This window comes from Muscardinus avellanarius (assembly GCF_963383645.1).
Source record: "Muscardinus avellanarius genome assembly, chromosome: 1".
In the NCBI taxonomy this organism is placed as follows: domain Eukaryota; kingdom Metazoa; phylum Chordata; class Mammalia; order Rodentia; family Gliridae; genus Muscardinus; species Muscardinus avellanarius.
Genome location: NC_137786.1, coordinates 145,643,633 through 145,665,597, shown reverse-complemented (window position 1 = coordinate 145,665,597; position 21,965 = coordinate 145,643,633). Strand labels below are relative to the sequence as shown.

General features: G+C 39.1%; 1 protein-coding gene across 2 annotated transcripts in view; it reads right to left on the bottom strand.

Annotated features, from left to right (window-relative positions):
• NPAT (nuclear protein, coactivator of histone transcription) overlaps positions 1 to 21,965 on the bottom strand; it is a gene marked incomplete at both ends in the record, with an annotated part of 58,363 nt that overhangs the window by 643 nt on the left and 35,755 nt on the right. The window contains 10 exons of one of the 2 annotated variants that reach the window (XM_080696617.1): positions 1,813 to 2,977; positions 3,055 to 3,115; positions 4,383 to 4,491; positions 4,569 to 4,684; positions 6,329 to 7,993; positions 13,212 to 13,340; positions 14,751 to 14,847; positions 17,182 to 17,269; positions 18,222 to 18,313; positions 20,156 to 20,243. In XM_080696617.1, the coding sequence (XP_080552743.1) occupies positions 1,813 to 2,977; positions 3,055 to 3,115; positions 4,383 to 4,491; positions 4,569 to 4,684; positions 6,329 to 7,993; positions 13,212 to 13,340; positions 14,751 to 14,847; positions 17,182 to 17,269; positions 18,222 to 18,313; positions 20,156 to 20,243 (3,610 nt within the window). The remainder of the gene's footprint in view (positions 1 to 1,812; positions 2,978 to 3,054; positions 3,116 to 4,382; positions 4,492 to 4,568; positions 4,685 to 6,328; positions 7,994 to 13,211; positions 13,341 to 14,750; positions 14,848 to 17,181; positions 17,270 to 18,221; positions 18,314 to 20,155; positions 20,244 to 21,965) is intronic. The other variant, XM_080696618.1, reaches the window with a different exon arrangement.

Below are 21,965 nucleotides of genomic sequence, written 5' to 3'. Positions count from 1 at the left end.
TATGCACCACCCCACCCGGCAATTACCTTGTGTTTTTTAGGCCATAAAGTTTTGACTGTGTATAAAGTACCTGTTGTAAGCCAGGTGTGGTGGCGAATGCTTGTAATCCCAGGGTTCAGGTGGGATCCAGGTTCACAGCCAACCCTTAGGTTGGCTACTTAGGCCCTCCACAACCTACTGAGACCCTGATTCAAAATAAAAAATAAAAAAATAGGGCAGGAGGTATAGCTCAGAGGTTAAATGCCCCTGGGTTCCATCCCCAGACCCGGGGGTGGGGTGGGGGGGTTGGGGGGGTAGGGCTGGGGGAGCTGGGTGTGGTGGCATTCCCTTGTAATCTCAGTACTTAGGAAGCTGAGAGAGGATCAAGTTCAAAGCCAGCCTTAGTGAGGTTTTCAGCAACCTAGTAAAACTGTTTCCAAATTAGAAATAAAATTGGGGGTTGGGAGTGTAGCAGAGGTAGAATGTCTCTGGCTTTAATCCCCAGTACCAAAAAGTGGGGGGGGGGCTGGGTAAAACAAAAAAACCATAGATAAATTTAATTTTTTCACTGCCTCACCATGGCATCATTTTTTTTTGGGGGGGGTGGGAAGGGTACTGGGGATGGATTCTACCTCCAAATTACACCCCCAGCCCTATTTTTTTTTTTTTTTTTTTGGTGGTACTGGGGTTCCTGGAAGCCCTTCTACCTCCGGGCTACACTCCCAGACCTATTTTTTTTTTAATACTTTTTATTTGGAAACAGGGTCTCTTAAGCCAGCGCTGCTGGCTTCAGACCTGCGCGATCCTCCTGTCTCTGCCTCCCAAATGCAGGGATTACAAGCATGCACCACCACGTCCAGCCAGCCCTATTTTTTTATTCTTTATTTTTTGTGGATCTGGGGATGGAACCCAGGGACATTCATCTCTGAGCTACACCCCCTACCCTATTTTTTATTCTTTATTTTGAAACAGGGTTTAAGTTGCAGAGGGCCTCACTAAGTAGCTGAGGCTGTCCATGAACCTTGATCCTCTGGTCTCAACCTCCTCAATGCTGGGATTACAAGCGTGCGCCATCACATCCGGCTTTATTCTTTATTGTTTTGATTTTTTTTTTTTTTTTGGTGGTACTGGGATTCCTGGAAACCCTTCTACCTCTGGGCTACACTCCCAGACCTATTTTATATTTTTATTTGGAAACAGGGTCTCTTAAGCCAGGGAGGCTGGCTTCAAACCAGTGCAATCCTCCTGTCTCTGCCTCCCAAGTGGGGATTAGAATCATGTGCAATCACGCCTGGCTTTATTCTTTATTTTGAAATAGGGTCTCACTGAGTTGCAAAGCACCTCACTAAGTAGTTGAGGCTGTCCACGAACTGTGATCCTCCTGTGTCAGCCTCCCAAATGCTGGGATTATAAACGTGCACAACCACACCCGGCACCATGGTAACATTTTAAGGGTTATGGAAGAGATGACAAAAAAGGCCCTCAGGTCTAAGAGAAGCCAAGTGGTGTTCCATATAATAGTGGTTTCCCGATCTTTAATGCCTGATGTTATTCTTATGAAAAACCAGGCTTATACCATGATAGAAATAAACATTTGCTTTTCCCAAAGAAGATATTAATGCCTTATTAATTGTTTAGAAAATGCTGTTTCATCCTGATACTTTCTGAATACCACAATGACTAAGAAACACTATCGAATATATTTTACCAATAAAAATCCAATGCTGTCTTGACCATAATATTCAGTTAGAAAGCTGTGATGTAACTCATTGAATTTTCTGAGTATTGAAGAATGGGAAAGGTGTAGTTTTAAATTAAAACTTTCAAACTTGCCTTAATTTTCTTCTTTTTCATTGGTATTGATGAATTTGCAAGATTTTTACTGGAAGAACGTGAATTTTTCTCATGTTCATCTAGTTCCTCAATTTTCCGTTTTTTTGTGGCGCTTCTTGATGATGTTCTAAATTGCTGTGTGTTGTCTTTTAGAGGAGTTGTGGAAGCAGTCCTGGAGATGGCCGCTCTGGAGAGGATCATTAACGTGTGGGCTGCCATGTTCACACTATTCTCGCTGCCCGTTTCACTGGCAGGGCTGCAGGCAGGCAAGTCTGGAGTGACAGGAGGAATCATTACTTTGGGGACCCCATCTTCACCGAAACGCCTACTTGAGGGGGCCTTGATGCTATCTGTAGGTTCTTCTTTATGTTTTTCTCCTGCTCCTGAGCCAGGTATTCGGGGGATAGGCAAATCACTGCTTTCAGTAAGCCTGTTTACTGGGCTATGTAACGGAACATCCTGGAACCTTTCTGTGGCGATCAAAGAAATGGCAGATTTAGTTTGTTCCTGTTTTAGATCCTTGACGGCTGTACCTAAGGACATGGCATTTTTGCTGTTTGAGGATGAGGCTTGTTTTTTAGTTACTTCTTGCAGAGAAGCAATAGTTTTTTCATTCCGTAAACTCCCATTTTGCTGTCCAATGGAGAGTTTTGAAGAGTCTGGATTTTTCTGCCTTTCCACATCACTGCATAATTCATTCTCCTTATTAGCTGATGCTTTATGGAAAGATTCGAGTACCATCTCTGAAGGTGACACTTTCTTTTCCGACTGAGTTTCTCTTACGGTGGTATGCCGGGTAACAGAAATGTCTGATTTAGATAAAATCTTGGGCAGAGGAGTTTTCTCTCTCTCTCTTTTGGTGCCATTATTAGAAGGGGGCTTTAAGGTGGAAGACACAATGGGTAAGTCAGCATGAGGAAAGGAAATTTCGTTCTTTTCTTTGTTTTGGGATACTGTCTTTTGATTTGGCCCCTGTGTACTTGTCAGAGGAGAACCGCTATCAAAACAGAGCACTCGTCTGTGGCTTTCAAATGGTTTGCTAGTTGGAACTGTACTCTCTCCTGAGAAGGAAACTGTGATTTCTTCCATTTTTTTCCCAAGTTCTGTGGCCATATTCTTGTCAGGAACTTCAGTTCTACAAAACAAAAACATAAACATACAATTTCTAGCAACATAAAGAAATCCTTTATGTTTTTATTTGAGCATTCAAATAATCCAAAATAGAAATTACTTTATGCTTACCTTTGTGCAAGACATCCACCCGAATGACTTGATGAATCTGCCAAATTATTTACCTGTTTCCCTAGAATTATAAATAAATTCTTTAGAAAAGATAAACACTGTGGGAAAAAAGAATATATTCCTCTGGAACAGGACGGAATGATGGACAGTATTACACATCATGAGAAATATCTTATAAATAACACCTAATATACAAATAAAACATGTTCATATTCTGGCTTTTAAAAAGCAGCTTTATAATATATACAAAACAGTCACTCATCTAATTCTACAGAAGAAATATAGATGAGAAGCAAAGGACTTGCTCAACTTTGGGCAAGTAGTAAGTGTTTTGGATCTATGAGTTACAATGCTCCATTAAAGCACTTTATGTACTATATTTGTCCACCAATATTCTCGAGAAATGATTCTAGAATCCCCAGACACCGCAAATGTTCAAGTTTTTCTATGTAAAATATCATAGTACCCTGCATATAATTTAGGCGTATGGTTTAAATCACCTGTACGTTACTTATAATACCTAATACAATGTAAATACCACGTAAGCAGTCGTTATCCTATGACATTTAGAGAAAAATGACAAAAGTCAGTATGTTTTTAGTACATTTTTTTTGTGTGTGGTGGTGCTGGGGATTGAACCTAGAGGCATTCTATCCTCAAGTTATACCTCAAGCACAATTTTATTTCTTATTTGGAAACAGGGTCTCACTAGGTTGATGAGAGTTTCACTATTTGCTGAGGCTGTCCTCAAACTTGTGGTCTTCCTGTCTCAGACTCCCAAATACTAGGATTACAAGAATGAGCCACCAAGCCTGGCTGCTCCTCAAAATTTTCTACCTGTAGTTGGTTGAATCTGTAGATGTTGAACCCACTGATAAGGAGGGCCAACTGTACTTACACCCATACAGTTATGTAAAGAAAGCAGTAACTGGATGTAGTGGTGCATGCCTATAATCCTAGTACTTGGGAAAGTGGGACAAGAAGATCCCAGATTCATGTCCAGCATCAGCAACTTAGCAAGACCCTAGACAACCTAGCAAGACCTTATGTTAAATACAAATATAAGCCAGGCATGGTGGCACACATCTGTAATTCCAATATTTGGGAGGCCGAGACTGGAGGATCACAGGTTCACAGCCAGTTTCAACAACACAGTGAGACCGTTTCAAAATAAAAAATAAAATGGGCTGGGGGTGTAGCTCAGAGGTAGAATGTCCCAAGGTCAATCTGTAGTCGCATACGCGCACAGAAACACACACACACCTCTTGAGGTGTTACTACAAACAATTGAGTACAAAACAAAGTTGGTATTAACGTAAAAAATGTACCTATACAGGGCTTGTTTCTTAGTCCCTGAGCCTTCTGAGATTTTGCAGAAATGGGGAATTGAGGAATACTTTTATTGCACACAGGTGCTGCTAATGGCATATGAAGGACCTAGAAGAGATGAAGCCATATTAATAATGCTATGTGTCAAAAGCTTCACCACACCATTTTTAGTTCAAAAATCTTACCTGCTGAGGAGGAGCAGAAAATGTATTTCCATTCTGTCCAACCACAGACACGGGGATCATTCCCACCATTCCCTGGAGTACAGGTTGGACTGGAGAGGCAATTATGATGGCAGAGCCTAAAACCAATACAAAACAGTTCTCATACAACTAGATTTCCTCTCAAATCCATGGATTGAACCAAGGGGCTTTCTACCTCCAAACAACATGCCCGATTTTAGTTTTTGTTTTGAAACAGGGTCTTGCTAGGTTGCTGAGAGTCTCATTATGTTGCTGAGGCTGCCTCAAACCTGCGATTCTCCTATCTCAGCCTCTCATGTACTGGGATTACAAGAAAGCGCCACCAGAGCTCCTAAAAATATTAATCAGTACTCTAAAATAAATGCTATGAACAACCTTTCGATCTATTCTTTTAGAAAAGTAATTTAAGAGCTGGGAGTAGTGACGCGTGCTTGTAATCCCAGTACATGGCAGGCTGAGACAGAAGGATTTCAAGGTTGTAGCCAGCCTCAGTACTTGGTGAGGCCCTCTGCAACTTAATGAGACTGTTTCAAAATAAAAATAGAAAATAGGGCTGGAGGTGTAGCTTGGAGGTAGAATGCTTCTGGGTTCAATCCTCAGTTCAGCAAAACAAAAACAAAAAAATTGATTTAAGAACAGCAGCAAGGTTCATAAATAATAGTCATATGACACTCAGCTCTGGAAAATCAACATGAGCATAAGACTCAACAGCTAGGAGATCAAGTTACAATCACAATTACTCCTCTAGAAAGAATGATCAGGCTAATTAGACACGGATGGTAAATGTTTTAAATCTGAACTTTACATCAGAAAATTAGGATTCCAACTGAATGTTTAGCTGTGTGTGTTTGTGCGCGTGTGCGTGCGTGTGTGTAGGGTGTTGCTAGAGAATGAATCCAGAGGCATTCTACCTGAGCTTTACCTCTGGTCTTTTTTTGGAAACAGAGTCTCACTATGTTGCTGAGACTCTTGCTAAGCTGCTGAGGCTGGCTATGAACCTGTGATTCTCCTGTCTCAGCCTTAGATACTGGGAATACAGGTATGTGTCTCCATATCCAGCTCTGACTGAATATTTATGACCCAAGAGTATATTCATAACCCCAATATATTATTATTATTGTTATTTTTTTATGTGTGTGGTACTGGGGATAGAACCCAGGGGCCTTCTACCTCCAGGCTACACTCCCAGACCTCATTTTTTTTTTTTTTTTTTTTTTTTGCAGCACTGGAAATGAAATTCAGAGAACATTCTACCTCCAAGCTATACCCCCAGCTCTATTTTTTATTCTTTATTTTGAAACAGGGTCTCACTGAGTTGCAGAGAGCCTCACTAAGTAGTAGCTGAGGCTGTCCGCGAACCGTGATCCCTGTCTTGGCCTTCCAAATGCTTGATTACAAGCCACCCAGCCTCCCAGATCTATTTTATATTTTATTTTGGAAACGGTCTAAGTTGCCGAGAGCCTCGCTAAGTAGCTGATGCTGGCTTCAAACCTGCATGATCCTCCTGTCCCAGCCTCCCAAGTACTGGGATTACAAGCGTTTGCCACCACATCTGGAAGCAGCATTTTTAAAAAGGTTTAACTGAATTAATCAAATCAGTACAAAGAGGAGACATAATCATAAATCTCAGGGTATTTTCTCCTATCGGTTATCCATTTATTATCTCCTACTCAATGACTTCCCACCAAGAGAAATTAGATTTCAATCTAGAGAAATGAACTCTAATATGTTCTTAAAATTACCTTGTGAAAAGTTTGGTGACACAGCTTGGTTGACAGCAAATACACTGTTTGACCTTGGTGGTGTCTGTAAATGAGGTGGTGGAGGTTGAGCGGACATAGGTGCAGAATTTCCAGGCAACACCATTACATTAGACTGAGTAACTGTTGTTCCTAAGGCTGCTGGATCAGTCATACAAGTAGCTATGAGAATGTTATTTGAATTGCCAAAAGTTGTGCTTGTGGCTGGCATCAACTGTATGTATCCTCCATCCTTGGAAACACATGGTGTAACAGTGGCTGGAAAGGCAATGCTATCTTCATTCTGAGTGTTGTTCACTGTAGAGTCCTCAGGTTTGAGTGCTAAAAGGCTCTGTTCCACTGGGGCTGAATCCTCTACTTCAGCAGATACAACAGCACCTGCAGTTTCTTCTGAAGATGGGCATTTAACTAACTGGGTATTTTTTGAAGGTGATTTAACTGGGGAAGACAAAATTATAGTTGGCAAATTTTCTCCGCTAATACTAGAGACAGCACTGTTAAGTTCAGTCTCTGAGGAAATAAATGGGTCATCACTAATAATAATTTTCAGAGAGACGATATTTAAGGCATCTGCCTCTGTTGAGCTTTCACTAGGTTTATCAGCAGTATTCTGGGATTCAGAGTGAGAATCTCCCACTGAAGAGCACCCAGATTCTACAGTGAGAGAGTGACTATTCTTTACAGAATCACCTTCTGAAGGGGTCAGTGCAACTTCTCCACAGTTATCATTTCTACCTAAGAGAAAAAGAGAATCTCCATCTTCTTTCACAGAAGATGAAGGCTCCTGTGAATCCAAAATGACTTTCTCAGACTTGCAGGACTCCGTTTTGTTTTCTATATGATTTAATTCAATAGAAGTTGAATCATTAGATGGCTGTTTAGTTGAAGAGATTGGATCTTCAAGACAAATTTCTACTTGTCCAGATACGTTTAAACATGAACTTTCAACAGGCACAGGTAATATTTTACTTTGAAGTGAAGAATTATCTTGGCAATCTGACAGTTGTTGTGATACAACTGGTACTGCATTATTAATTTCAATTTTACTCTTGTGAATTTCACTAGAATCTGGTGACTTGGAACCATGAAAATTAGTTTCAGGTCTTACCATACTGTTTGAACTTTCACAAAATTGACTTTTTTTGGATGACTTTCCAGATAATACATTATTTGGGGACAAAAGGTGAGAACTTTTCCCAGAGAGAATTAAGTTTTCATTGTTAGTTTCACCACCAAGTGAAACAAATGAAGTCACTGGTATATCATGCTGACCAGGCTGTAACTGAGATTCGTTTGGCACATTTGGAGACAATGAACTCTTTTCGACCTCTATATCCATTTCAGTTCCAGTGGACATGTGACTGGTATATAATTCAGCACAATGCTGATTACATTCAGTATCAGAATTTCCTCTTTGGTTAAAGTCATTCAAATTAGGCACAGATTCAAAGGAAATGTCAAGGTTACACTTCTGTTCAGTAGGTACAGCTGTTTTAAAGGCCTTTTTCTGGATGCTAGAGCCTATTTGGGAAAAGTTTTCCTGGGCTTCCTGTCTAAGCACCTCGTGGTTGTTGTCATTCTTCAAAGCAGTTAATGCATCTTCATTTTGATAGGATGTACAAAATGGGGGCTGAACAGGTTGACCACCTGTAAAACACCAAGATGTTGAAAAGATAACGTTTAGATTCTGAAGTAGGCACCTTTACTGTACAACCCATTCTGCCAAGGAAATAGTAATTTTTGGCATACACTGTCTTTCCTACTCTCAGAAAATCTACAACTGCTTTTTAAATTACTAATACCTTTTCAAACAAATGTCAAATTGTTTACTGGGCTTCCTGGAAAACATGACATAATGAAGGAAAATGTAAAGGGGTTTAAGAACATGTAATATTTACTTGTAGGTAAAACAAAACAACTGGCTCCAAACAGCAGCAGCAGCAGCAGCAGCAGCAGCAGCAGCAGCAGCAGCAGCAGCAGCAGCAGCGTTGTTTCACTACACTTACTTTTCAGCTTCTCTATTTCTGTTGACCTTATTTATCCAATATATTCATAAAGCTGAAAAGGAGGCAAGAACACTTTGCACGTCCAGTATTTGATCTCAGTGTGTACTGCTTAACACTCACATAATGACTGAAGACCAATCACATGCATGGTATTGGAATACAAAGATGAATGACCTAGTCTCTCATCTTGGAGAGATTAGTTAGGGAAGCAGATATAGAATACAAAGTTACAAAAGCATGAAATAACTATGATAATATAGGAATAAAAGGCATCTCTTTCTGTAATTCAGTCAAGAATGTTATAAAGGAGATACTGTATATTAAAAACTAAAGTTAGTTTGATAGATGAAGAGGTGAATATTTCAGAAAATAACAGTATTGATAATACTGAGTCTTACAGAATTCAAAATTTAGGATAGAAAATATTAACTTCGGAGAATTCCGGGAAGATGGTGACGGAGAAAAGCGGGACTTACGAGCCCCACTAACAACCAATCTGTATTACTATAAAATCAACGCCTTTCATAGCCAGAAAACACCATCAGCAGAGAAACAAAAAATGTAATTACAAAGGACAGAGAAAAAGAGGGCTGGAAAAACGAGACACCAGAAAGAAACCAGACTGCAGTGCTGCGGCTGGAGCCGTGGCGTGGAACGGCGTGGGACGCCATCTTCCCTTGTAGCACCAGGCCCCAGAGAGGAGGGGGACTCAGAACGGAGCTCAGAGCCAGAGAGGAGATACGCCAGCCTCATGCCCGAGGATGCGGAAGCAGCGCCTTACTGCCGGCGGCAGTGGCGAATTCACCAGATGGCTCCAACGCACTCAACAGCCCACCGGGCTCCAGAGAGGAGCGGCGGACAGCGAGCCGAGGAGAGCCGCTGCGGAACAGCCGGGCGGTATTCGGCAGATTTTTCGGCGCAGGGAGAATCTAAAGCTCCCAGTGGCTGGGCTCAGCACACCCTGCAGGGACTCAGAGTGGAGCTCAAAACTAGAGAAGAAATACGCCAGCCTCAGGGCCGAGGGCGTGGCAATGGCGCCATATTGTCACTGGCGGCAGCAGCAGCAAATTCACTCAGTCCATTACAGCTCCATCAGCGCACTCAACAACAGTGAGTCAAATTGCGGCCCCTAGAGGAGAAATCCCAGTACTGCATTCCCAGGAACTTGACCCAGTGGGGGAATGGCGGTGGCAGATATATCACACCATAGGAGAACGCCCACCTTGGCACCCCCCATGGTCTAAAGCAGCCTCGATTGACTCCCTGGGTCTGAGACTCTGCGATACAACCCAGTAAAGGAATAGTGGGGACTGAGATACCACAGACTCGAGATCCAGAGCACCATAAGTGAAGTCGTAGTGACCCAAGGGAAGAACCCAGAGAAGGCACAAACTCCTGAAATCATGGGAAAGAGGAATAACAATGGAGCAATGAATGCCCACAACCTCACAACATCAAAACCTGATAAAACAGAAATCCAGAGATTTCTAGAAGATCAAATCAGGAAAAAAACTGTAGAAATAATAGAGGTGTTTTGAAAAGAATTCAGAGAGTCAAAAAGAGATAAAGGATGCAATTAATGAAATAAAGGCCTCAATTCAAAGTACAAACAACCAATTAGACCACATGGAGAATAGAATCTCATTCTTAGAAGAGGATCACTCCAAAAATGAATGCATAGTTTCTAATCTAGAAAAAAATATCCGACAGCAGGAATCTGACATTGAAGAAATATGGGTCCATTTTAAGAGAGCTAACCTAAGAATAATTGGAATAGAGGAGGGAAAAGAAAGTGAAACCAAAGGGATCAACAATCTCTTCAAGGAAGTAATAGCAGAAAATTTTCCAAACATAGAGCAAGAGGTTGATACACAGGTCCAGGAAACTTATAGAACTCCCTCTAGACAGGATCGGAGAAGATTGTCATAATTGTCAAAATGACCAATGTGGAAGCCAAGCAGAGAATCTTAAAGGCAACAAAAACAAAGGGCCAAGTGACATTCAGAGGCAAACCAATTAGAATCACTCCAGACTTCCCAAACCAAGTCATGAGAGCCAGAAGGGCTTGGAGTAACATATTCCAAACTCTGAAAGAAAACAACTTCCAGCCAAAAATTTCCTACCCAGCAAAACTTTCTATCAAATTAGAATGGGAAACAAGAAGCTTCCATGATAAACAGAAACTGAAGGAATTTATGTCTTCAAAACCAGCGCTAGAGAAAATACCCAAAGAGATTAACTACAAAGAAGAAATAGGTAATACACACCAGAACCAGAGAAACAAGATTTTCCATCCAACAGACAACTAAGATTGGTTATCTGTGGAGATTCATTATTTATGTTAGTCTTTTACCTATCTCTAAGTGGTATTGTTTGCCTTTATTGTTGTTAATTTTTAGGATTTCTAGTTGGAATATTAATATACCTTCAGATTTTGCATTTGGAAATATTTTATCCCATTCTATCAGTAACTTTTAACTCTGTTTACATTGTCTTTGATATACAATTTTTTTTTTAATTTTTAGGGAGTTTGTTTACCCTTCTGTTGCCTGTGCCATTGAAATCATATTCAAGAAATCACTGCCAATTTCAATGTTGTGAGGTTTAATGACCCAGATTTTCTTCTAAAAGTTTATAGTCTTAAGATTTATATTTAGGTCTTTTATCTATTTTGAGTTAATATTTGTATATGGGGTTAGGTAAGGGTCCAGTTTTATTCTTTTTCATGTAATTATTATTTTTCAACAATATTTAGTTAAAAGATTATTATTTCCTCCACCAAATGTTCGTGGAAACCTTGTCAAAAATAACTTGACAATATATGGAAGAATTTATCTCTAGGCCTTTATTTAACTCCAATGGTTTATATATCTGCCTTTAGAACAGTACTACACTGTTTCAATTATTGTAGCTTTATATGGCTTGAAATCAGAAAATATACATCTTCTAGCTTTGTTCTTTTTTGAGATTGTTTTGGGTATCTAGAGTCCATATTCCATATTTGGATAGATTTTTTCTGAAAAATATAAACAAATATATGATAGTTTCACCTAAAAAAAAAAAAAAAGAAAAAAATATTCTCTGGTAAGAAAGAAAGCAAAAAGAAATATTGAAATGTTATCTTTAAGTCATCAAAAGGTCGGTATCAGACAAATGAAACTGTTATGTGAGATTATAATTTTTAATTTTGGATAAATTGCTATAAAACTAGATGTCAACCACTAAGCCAAAGCATGGGAAGGAGGGATGGGGAGGGAACGGGGTGGGGATTGGGTAGGGGCTAACTGGGCGATGTGTGCATGTATGTCTACAAGAGTTTTTTTTTTTTGTGTGGTACTGGGGTTCCTGGAAGCCCTTCTACCTCCGGGCTACACTCCCAGACCTATTTTTACATTTTTATTTGGAAACAGGGTCTCCTAAGCCAGCACGCGCGGCTGGCTTCGAACCTGTGCGATCCTCCTGTCTCTGCCTCCCAAGCACGGGGATTACAAGCGTGCGCCACCACGCTCGGCTTTTTTTTAATCCCACTATGATGTATGAATATAGTGCACCAATAAAAAATAAAATTAAAAAAGAAAATATTAACTTCATCAAATATAAAAAATATAGGGAAACTCCCGAAAAATGTGCCACCAACTACAAAAACCAGTGATGCAATTAGTGACTACTAACTACTGTAGAGGGGAATACAGGAAATTATGTTTAGGCTATATTCAGCAGAAGTAATTTCTTTTCTTGCTTTTTTTTTTGGTACTGGGGATTGAACTCAGAGGCAGTCTACCTTCAAGCTACACCTCAGTCCAATTTTATTTCTTATTTGGGAACTGGGTCTCACTAGGTTGATAAGAATCTCACAACTTGCTGAAGTTGTCTTCAAATATGTATCCTCCTGTCTCAGTCTCCCAAGTAATGGAATTATAGGCTTACACCACCACGCTCAGCTCCCAGAAGTAATATCTTGATGAAGTGGGACGCCTTTGAGAGAATAAAATTTCATGTTTCATTTTGGGCAGGGTAGTGCATAAATGAAGTACAAATCGCAGATAGTGAGAAAGATACCTGATTACAGTTTAGCCTAAGAAGAAATGGAGAACTGAGCCTGAGTGTAGGACTCAAAGAAAGAATGCAGTCTGAGATGTTCCAAAACTAGCCTCTGGAAGACAAAAATGTGAAAACTGGAAGCCATTAAGAAATTTTATGGGGTGGGAAATGGTGAAAACATTTAAAAGTAGTAAGTAGAAAAGGTGATTTGGCATGGCTTGTTATAGACAAAAAGAATAAAGAAGTACTGAAAAGGCATAAAGTTTACAAGAAATGTGAGTAGCCAGGATAATGGTTATCTCTGAGGTACAGGAATGTGGGCATTGGTTGGGGGTGGAACCTAGAGGCTTTCTACATCTGGGGTATATTCCCAGACCTATTTTATATTTTATTTGGAAACAGGGTTTCACTAAAGTAGCTGAGGCTGGCTTCGAACCTGTGCGATCCTCCTGTCTCAGCCTTTCAAAGCATGGGGATTACAAGCGTGCACCACCACGCCCTGCTTGAGAATAATTTTTCTTAATGAAGAGAAAACTAGAAATATAAAAATGCCCTTTGGATCCCCGCGTGTGGGAGGTGGAAACAGGAGGATCGCGCAGGTTCGAAGCCAGCCGGGCTGGCTTAAGAGACTGTTTCCAAATATAAAATAGGTCTGGGAGTGTAGCCCGGAGGTAGAAGGGCTTCCAGAAACCCCAGTACCACACACAAAAAAAGCCCTTTGGTAATCTGAACACATTTCAATTTAAACAGTTTTTATGCCTCTGAATTTTAATATTCACATTTTGATGAATGATAAGATAACAAAATCAAGTTCTTACCAGTTTCTTCTGTTTCAAAAGAACTTTTAACTGCTAGATTAGTTTCTTCTGCTAAGACTATACTGGGATTGGTTTCCATATGCGGAGGGGAAATGCTTTGTGATATATTTTTACTAGCTTTTGTTTTACCTGTTAAAAAGGAACAGGGAAATAATTAGCTGACCAAAAATAAAAATAAACATCACTAATACTGCTTGAAAGTGGGCAAATATTAAACTGTGACTTTATGTACTTTATGCATATCATTTACTACTTTGTATTTTATCATTATCAAATACAAAAAGTTTCCTCACCTTATTTTATTTTATTGGACACAGGGTCTCACTATGTTGCCGAGACTGGGCACTCAAGGGATCTTCATGCTTTAGTTTCCTGATTGCTGTAACTATAGGTACATATCACAGCTTCTGGCTAGGACTAGTGATTCTTTTTTTTCTGGTACTGGAGATTGAACCTAGGAGCATTCTACCTCTAAGCTATACCTCCCATTTAATTTTTATTTTGAATCAGGGTCTCACTAGGTTGCTGAAGTTGGCCTTGAACCTTCAATCCTATCTCAGCACCCCCAAATATTTGAATTACATGTTTATACCACTATATCTGGCTAGGACTGGTGGTTCTTAACAGCTTATATGGAGATCTTCTGAAGAATCCAAGAATGTGCACATTTACCAAGTTCTCTGATAATGTTAAGAACTACTGTACTAGAGTATAGGATCAAGAGCAATCACCAGTATTTGGCATTCTATGGACTTTCTACTGCTGAGCTACACCCCCAGGCCTTTTTATTTTAAAAGAGAGTCTCTAAAACTTACTGGCTGGCTTCAAATCTGTGATCTTCACGTCTCAAACTTCTAAGTACAGAATTGTGCCACCATGCCCAGATTATATCCCATTTATATCATTCAATTATATATCTCTCTATATGTTGCAGACCTCGGTATTTTCTCCATTGACTGGTCAAAATGCTCCAAAAAACAAAAAGTGACACTACTGTCTTTTATTTTACTTTGTGTGTGGTGCTGGGGATTGAACTCAGAGGCATTCTACCTCCAAGCTATACCCCCACCCAATTTTTTATTCTTTCTTTTGAAACAGGGTCTCACTAAGTTGTGTAGGCCCTCACTAAGTAGCTCAGGCTGGCCATGAACTCTGATCTTCCTGGTCTCAGCCTCCCAAAGTACTGGGATTATAAGCATCCACTCCCGTGCCTGGCTCTCCCAATTTTATTTTTTATTTTTATTTTGAAACAAGTTCTCAATGGTTTGATGAAAGTCTCATTACTCCTGTCTCAGCCTCCCACATACTAAGATTACAGGCATGAGCCACCATACCTGGCAACTGTCCAATTTTATGGCTGAAATTTCTTTAGGTAAAAACTAAACAAAGACAACAGAATCCCCTTTATATAGCCATACAATGTTTGCCTTAATGAAATAGAAAGTTTTTCAGATGATTTAATGTTGCTTCACTCTGGTTAAATTACCAATGAAACTAGAGAAATTTTTTTCTTCTGTCTTGATAAAATGGTCTACTTACCATAATCAAAGAGATCAAAGAGTGCCTGAAATGCTGGGTCTGATTCTGTCTGTTCTAATATATCCTGTATAGCTTCTTCAGACATGTGGATTTCACTCTGCAAAACAAGAATGAAGGCATGATCATAATTGAATACCAGAAAGATAATTAGCAGAAATTTGATATTCTTGACTTTTCATGTAGAAACATTTCCCTCCAAGAGAATCTTAAGTGTAACATTTAAAATAAAATAAAATGAGACTAGAAAATAGAAGGGGTTCTATAGATTTTTTTTTAAATTCTTGGAGTTAGCCGGGCGTGGTGGCGCATGCCTGTAATCCCAGCATGTGGGAGGCTGAGACCTGAGGATTGCGGTTCGCAGACAGCCTCAGCTACTTAGTGAGGCCCTTCGCAACTCAGTGAGACCCTGTTTCAAAATAAAGAATAAAAACTTGGGCAGGGTGTGTAGCTTGGAGGTCAAATGCCTCTGGTTTCCATCCCCAGACCCGCAAAAAAAAAAAAAAAGTTCTTGGAGTTAATCATTTTGGTGAATATAATTCTAAACATTAATATACAAAATGAATATACTAATTACCAATATGTATAGAAATAAAAATGAAATCATACTATGTTCTGTAATCTGTTCTCTTCATATCAGTTTACTGTTGACTGCTTTACAGGTTCTTCATAATAAACCTGTCTCACTCCACTACCTGCTTTGATCTCTTCATAATAGGTACTTCCTTCAAATGCCAACAATTTATTTATTTATTTATTTATTTATTTATTTATTTATTTATTTATTTACTTACTGTGGTACTGGGGATTGAACCTAGGGGCATTCTACCATCTAAGCTACATCTTCAGCCCACTCCCCTTTAAAACAGTCTAAGTTGTGGAGAGGGCCTACGAAGCCGAGGCTGGCCATGAACCTGTGACCTTCCTGTCTCAGCCTTCCAAGTACTGGAATTATAAGTGTGTTGGGCTTATTTATTTTTGGTACTGGAAATTGAATCCAGAGGCATTCTACCTCTGAGCCACACCCCAGCCCTTTTTATTTACTTTTTTTTTTTGTGGTACTGGGGATGGAATCCAGGGGCATTCTACCTTTGAACTACACCCCCAGCCCTATATTTTTATTCTTTATTTTGAAACAGGGTCTCACTGAGTTGAAAGAGCCTAAGTAGCTGAGGCTGTCCTTAACTGTGATCCTCCTGTCTCAGCCTCCCAAATGCTGATATTACACAAGCATGTGTCACCACGCCCGGCTTTAAATTTTGAAACAGGGTTTCACTAAATTGTCAGGGATGGCCTTGAACTGTGGTACTTCTGTTTCAGCCTCCCAAGTAGCTGGGATTACAGGTGTGTATCATCAAAACCAGCTATGCCTTCAGTTTCTTAAAATCCATCATAGTATCTGAGTGCCCTGATTATGCTAAGTACCTCAAGTATTTGTAAGAAAACTTATTAGGAGTTGAATAACCATAAAAAATTACAACAAAGTGTATGCATCTGTTAAATGTTAAGATAGGAGAGGCATTTAAAACAACTGGTAGAACTAGCTTGTAGGGGAAAAAAATACCCAATGGTTTTACTCAGACTTCATCAATTGAAAGAAAACCTATCATTATGAACTTAGACAGGAACGTCAATAAAGATGGTGAAACTGTTCAATATTCCAAGTAAAAGGATGTGATACAGTCACAATCTCAGCCGTCTTTTCAAGTATCATTTATACAATGAAAAATCTTAATACACATACTGTTAAATTCCTCCTTTACCAACTCATTTCCCCCCACCATTACTTAATAGCAACAATAACTACAGCCTATTTCTTATAGTAGCAGTAAACAACACATCCACACACACAACTATTCATTCAGTTAGCAAGTAACTCTGTTTTTTAAAGGTGTTTTGTTAATTTTATTTTGTTAAATATTACCTGGATTCATTATGTACCTTTAACATACTACTTTGTTGTTTGTTTAAATTACTGCACAATTTGGGCAGTGTAGAAAAAATTCAATATGTACTATAAATATAATAAAGTTATTATACACAAAGATATGTACCATTGAGCCTTTGGATATTAAATACTTAGATATCCAAGACTGGTTTTTTCTTTTGTATGTGTACATAAGAATGTTTCACTGATATTTGGTAAAGTTGTTTAGCCATTAGGTTGGTTAGAAATATATTACTATTTTTACCACTTAAGTAATAAAATATAAATTTACTCTTGGAGAAGTCACTACACAATTGGATTCAGAAACAGATTACATTTAAATAATTAAGGAAAGCTGTTATTTTTAAATGAGATTTTGTACATACAATCTTTTGGCAATGGTTTTGAAATGAAACCAAGATACAATCAGTTTTAACTATGAATACATGTACCACACGTGTGTGCCATGTGTGCACATGCACAAACACACCACATGTCTATCCATACCGGAAGTCCCAGGAATTCATCAATTGAAGTCTCGGGCTCAGTAGGGTTGTTATCTGTTTGTTTAGGTACTTGAGCAATATTGCTGTCACTGTAATACACAAAGGGAAATCTTTAGCATATAGTTATGGTTTGGATCTAGAATGTCTCCCACGGGCTGTGTGTCCAAGGCTTGGTTTCTACACAGCAATGTCCAAATATGGGCTCTTTGGAAGTAACTGGATCACGAGGGCTCTGACCTCATCAATGAACTGAACAGACTGTTGGTAGGGGGTGAGAACTAGGAGGTAGAACCGGGTGGGAGGGAGCCGTCCCTGGGGACAGTATGCCCAGCCCCTTCCTCTCTATATCCTGGCTACCATGAGGTAAGTAGCTCTGCTCTGCCACATGCATCTGCCAGGATGTACGGGGCTCTAAGCAATGACAGCCAGTTGACCATGGACTGAACTGAAACCTCTGAAACTATGAGACAAAATAAATCTTTTCTCTTTTAAATTGTTTTTTCTCAGGTATTTTGTCACAGCGATGAGAAACTAACACAGCACAGCTGTACAATTAGGCAAACACACATAGGGATTTTTAAACTTTTTTTGTGGTACTGGGGATTGAAAACAGGAGCATTCTACCTGAGTTACATCCTCAGCCCTATTTTATTTTTTTAACTTTGAAATGGGGTTTCACTAAGTTACTGAGGGCCTGGCTAAGTTGCTGAGGCTGGCTTCAAACCTGCGATTCTGTTAGGTCAGCCTCCCAAGTACTGGACTCCCACATCAGGATACAAGTAGGAATTTTAAACTTTTTTTTTTTTTTAATGTTTGTGGGTTTGGGGATGGAACCCAGGGGCATTTGACCTCCGGGCTATACCCCTTGCCCTATTTTTTTATTCTTTATTTTGAAACAGTCTCTAAGTTATGGAGAGCTTCATTTAAGTAGCTAAGTCCGCAAATCACAATCCTCTGGTCTTAGCCTCCCGAATACTGGGATTACAAGCATATGCTACCACGCCCAGATACAAGTTGAGATTTTAAAAACATATAGCTCACCTGACCAAAAATTTATTAATGTTTTCTGCTAGCTTTTCTTGAAGAGATTTGTTGCTTAATATTTTTTCTCGTGCATTTTCAATAACCATTTGCTGGAAAAGAAAGTCAAGTAAAAGGATAATAAGTGAGTAAAGAAAGTGAGTAAAAGGATAATAAGGAGTATTGTCATTTATTTTATTTGCTTATTTATTAATTAATTTTTTGTAGTACTAGAGACAGAACCTAGGGGAGCTCTACCACTGTTACATCCCCATCCATATATTTTAAATTATTTAAATCATAATTATTAATTTTAAATAATTTTTAAAAATTTTATTATCTTTTCTTTTGTGTTACTATGCCATTCTTTTGTGTTATCCAAAGGCAGTCTCCATTGAGTTATACCCTTGACCCCTTTTTATTTTGAAATAAGGCCTAAGTTACTACAGGCAGAAAACTTGCAATTCTCCTATCTCAAGTCTCTTATTATCCTTTAATATCTAACAGAGTGCCCTGATTATGGTAAGTACCTAAAGTATTTGTGGAGAAAACATATCAAGGAGTAGAATACTGTAAAAATACAGAACAGAGGATATGCATTTGTTAAATGTTAAGATAGAAGAGGCTTTTCTGGGATTACAGGTGTGTAACGTGGTACCTGGCTTATTTTCTATTTTGAGACAGCTTGCTGAATTGCTAAGGCTAGTCTTGACCCTGCAATCCTTCTCCCTCAGTTTCCCAAAGTGTTGGAATTACGGGTGTGTACCACATACCAGATTATGTGTTTGTTTGTTTGTTTGTTTATTTATTTATTTATTTTTGTGGTGCTGGGGATTGAACCCAGGGGCACTGTACCTCTAAGCTACACCCCGGCCCTACTTTTATTTTTTTATTTTGAAACAAGGTCTCACTAAATTGTGGAGGGCCTTGCTAATTTGCTGAGGTGGCCATGAACCTGTGATCCTCCAGTCTCAGCCTTCCAAGTACTAGGATTATAGACATGTGCCACCATGTCTATCTACCTTATGTATTTTATAAAACCAATCACTGGAGCTGGGCCAGGCAGCTGCTGATAGTCCCAGCTACCAGGGAGGTCAAGGAGAAGGATCACTTGATCCCAGGACTGAAGAACAGCATAGGCAATATGGTGGACCCTGTCTCAAAAAAATTTCAAGAAAACCAATCAATGGAAGCAAGGTGTTTTTAACATTCCTAAGTGGAAACTCAGAAGCTTTGGTGGTTGTCCTCATAACATTCCACAACAGTATTTTACAATGTTTAAGTGGTTTTAAAGATCTTTCATTAACTTTTTTTTTTTTTTTTTTTTTTGCAGTACTGGGGATGGAACCCAGGCCCATTCTAATCTCTGAGCTATACCTCCACCCCTATCTTTTATTCATTTTATTTTTGAAACAGGTTCTCACTGAGTTGCAAAGAGCCTCACTAAATAGCTGAGGCTGTCCACAAACCGCAACCCTCCTATCTCAGCCTCCCGAGTGCTGGGATTACAAGCGTGCGCCACCACGCCTGGCTTTCAGTAACTCTTTAGTATACTTCTAACAGAATACAGTTCTATACCTTTATATCAAAGTTTTTGATAATCTATAATCCAGTAAAATGCCCTATTATACTCATGACCCAACAATAAAAAATTTAGAATTTACCAATGTTCCTAAATATATGAATGTTTATTTGGTGCATTTGCACATGCTATTTTGAACTTACTGCCATCTACAGTGACACACCCTTATTGTCTTTTGCAACACAGTTCCATTGCAGTCTTTTATAAATACTGTATTTACACATATATGCACACTATCCACATATTTTACATGTTTATCCATAACCCTTTTCTCAATACACACATCCATGTACACATACACAACCTCTGCATATTATAAGGATTCTGAAACTCAGGAATATTTCTACTTGCAAACGTTGGGAAGGTCACTTACTTTTTCTACTGCAAATGCATTTGGATCCTGGAAATTCCGTATCGTCGTATGAGGCCCAGACAAAGTGATACTTTTCTTTTGAGATTCACTGAAACACATTTTAAAAGCTTATCTTTCAACTGCTATGTTTTACAAAATCAATGATAACTATAAATACAGACATAAATTTTAAGATCATTATTGTGTAAGAGATTTTCTGTGTAGAAAGAATAGGCAGTAGAGTAGAAGAAGCATTATCAGAGCTGGACTCAAAAGACATGAATTTGAGGTCAAGTTTCACCACTTCCTCGCTTTATTGTCTCAAATGTAAACTCTGACCCTCTTTTTTTTTTTTTTTTTTTTTTTTTGTGGTGCTGGGGATGGAACCCGGGGGACATTCTACTTCCGAGACACACTCACAGCCCAATTTTTTATTCTTTATTTTGAAACAGGGTCTAAGTTGTGGAGGGCCTCACTAAGTTGCTGAGGCTGGCCTCAAACCTCTCATCTTCTGCCTCAGCCTCCTAAGTACTGGGATTACAAGCATGCACCACCATGCCTGGCTCTCATAAACTCTGACCCTCCTATCCACTTTACTATTTATTTATTTATTTATTTTTGCAGTACTGGGAATTGAACTCAGGGGGATTCTACCTCCAAGATACACCACCAGGCCTATTTTATTATTTATTTTGAAACACGGTCTCATTAAGTTGCAGAGGGTTTCACAAGTTGCTGAGCCTGTCTGTGAATCTGTGATCCTCCTGTCTCACCCTCCCAAACACTGGGATTACAAGTGTGCGCCACCATGCCTGGCTTCTTACCCATTTTATAATGGATTAAGACCAACTGCATTATTGGGTTTACTGAATGGAATAAAATAAATTATAGTTGTAGACTATAAAAAAGCCAAGGTTTCAGAATTATTAAATGTGGTTAAGTGGGAAAGTTTGTAATAAAGAAGAGCTATAATAAAGGAAGCTTATAATAAAGTCAGCCTTGAATTAGAGATAACTAACAGTAAGAACTTCTAACAAGAAAAACCATGTTAGATGTAAAAACAGAGAAAAAAAATTTTTTTGGTGGTACTGGGGATTAAACTCAAAGGCATTCTACCTCTGAGATCTCTGAGATATACTCTTAGCCCTATTTTATTATTATTTTGAAACAGGGTCCTGATAGGTTGATGAAAGTCTCACTACATTTTGAGGCTATCCTCAAATCTGTGATCCTCCTGTCTCAGCCTCCCAAGTACTGAGATTACAGGTGTGGGCTATCACACCTGGCAAGAAAAACAGTTTTTAAATTCTATCTCTCTTATTTGAAATATTCTTCAGAAACATAGCTAAGCAGGACAGAAAAAACTTTTCTTGAAATCTGTACCTGAAAAAATTCTACCAAATGAGCCGGGTGTGGTGGCGCACACTTGTAATCCCCGCGCTTGGGAGGCGGAGACAGGAGGATCATGCAGGTTTGAAGCCAGCCACGCTGGCTTAAGAGACCCTGTTTCCAAATTAAACAATATAAAATAGGTCTGGGAGTAGAGCCCAGAGGAAGAAGGGCTTCCGGGAACCCCAGTACCACCACCAAAAAAAAAAAATAAAAAAAATAAAAAAAATACACACACACACACACACACACACACACGCACACACCAAATGATTTAAAACTTTATTATGCTTGTAGACCATAAAAACCTACTGGTATTATATATATTCACTTAAAAAAACATTTAAAGAGCTGGGCGTGGTGGTGCACACTTGCAATCCCCGCGCTTGGGAGGCAGAGACAGGAGGATTGCACAGGTTCAAAGCCAGCCTCAGCTACTTAG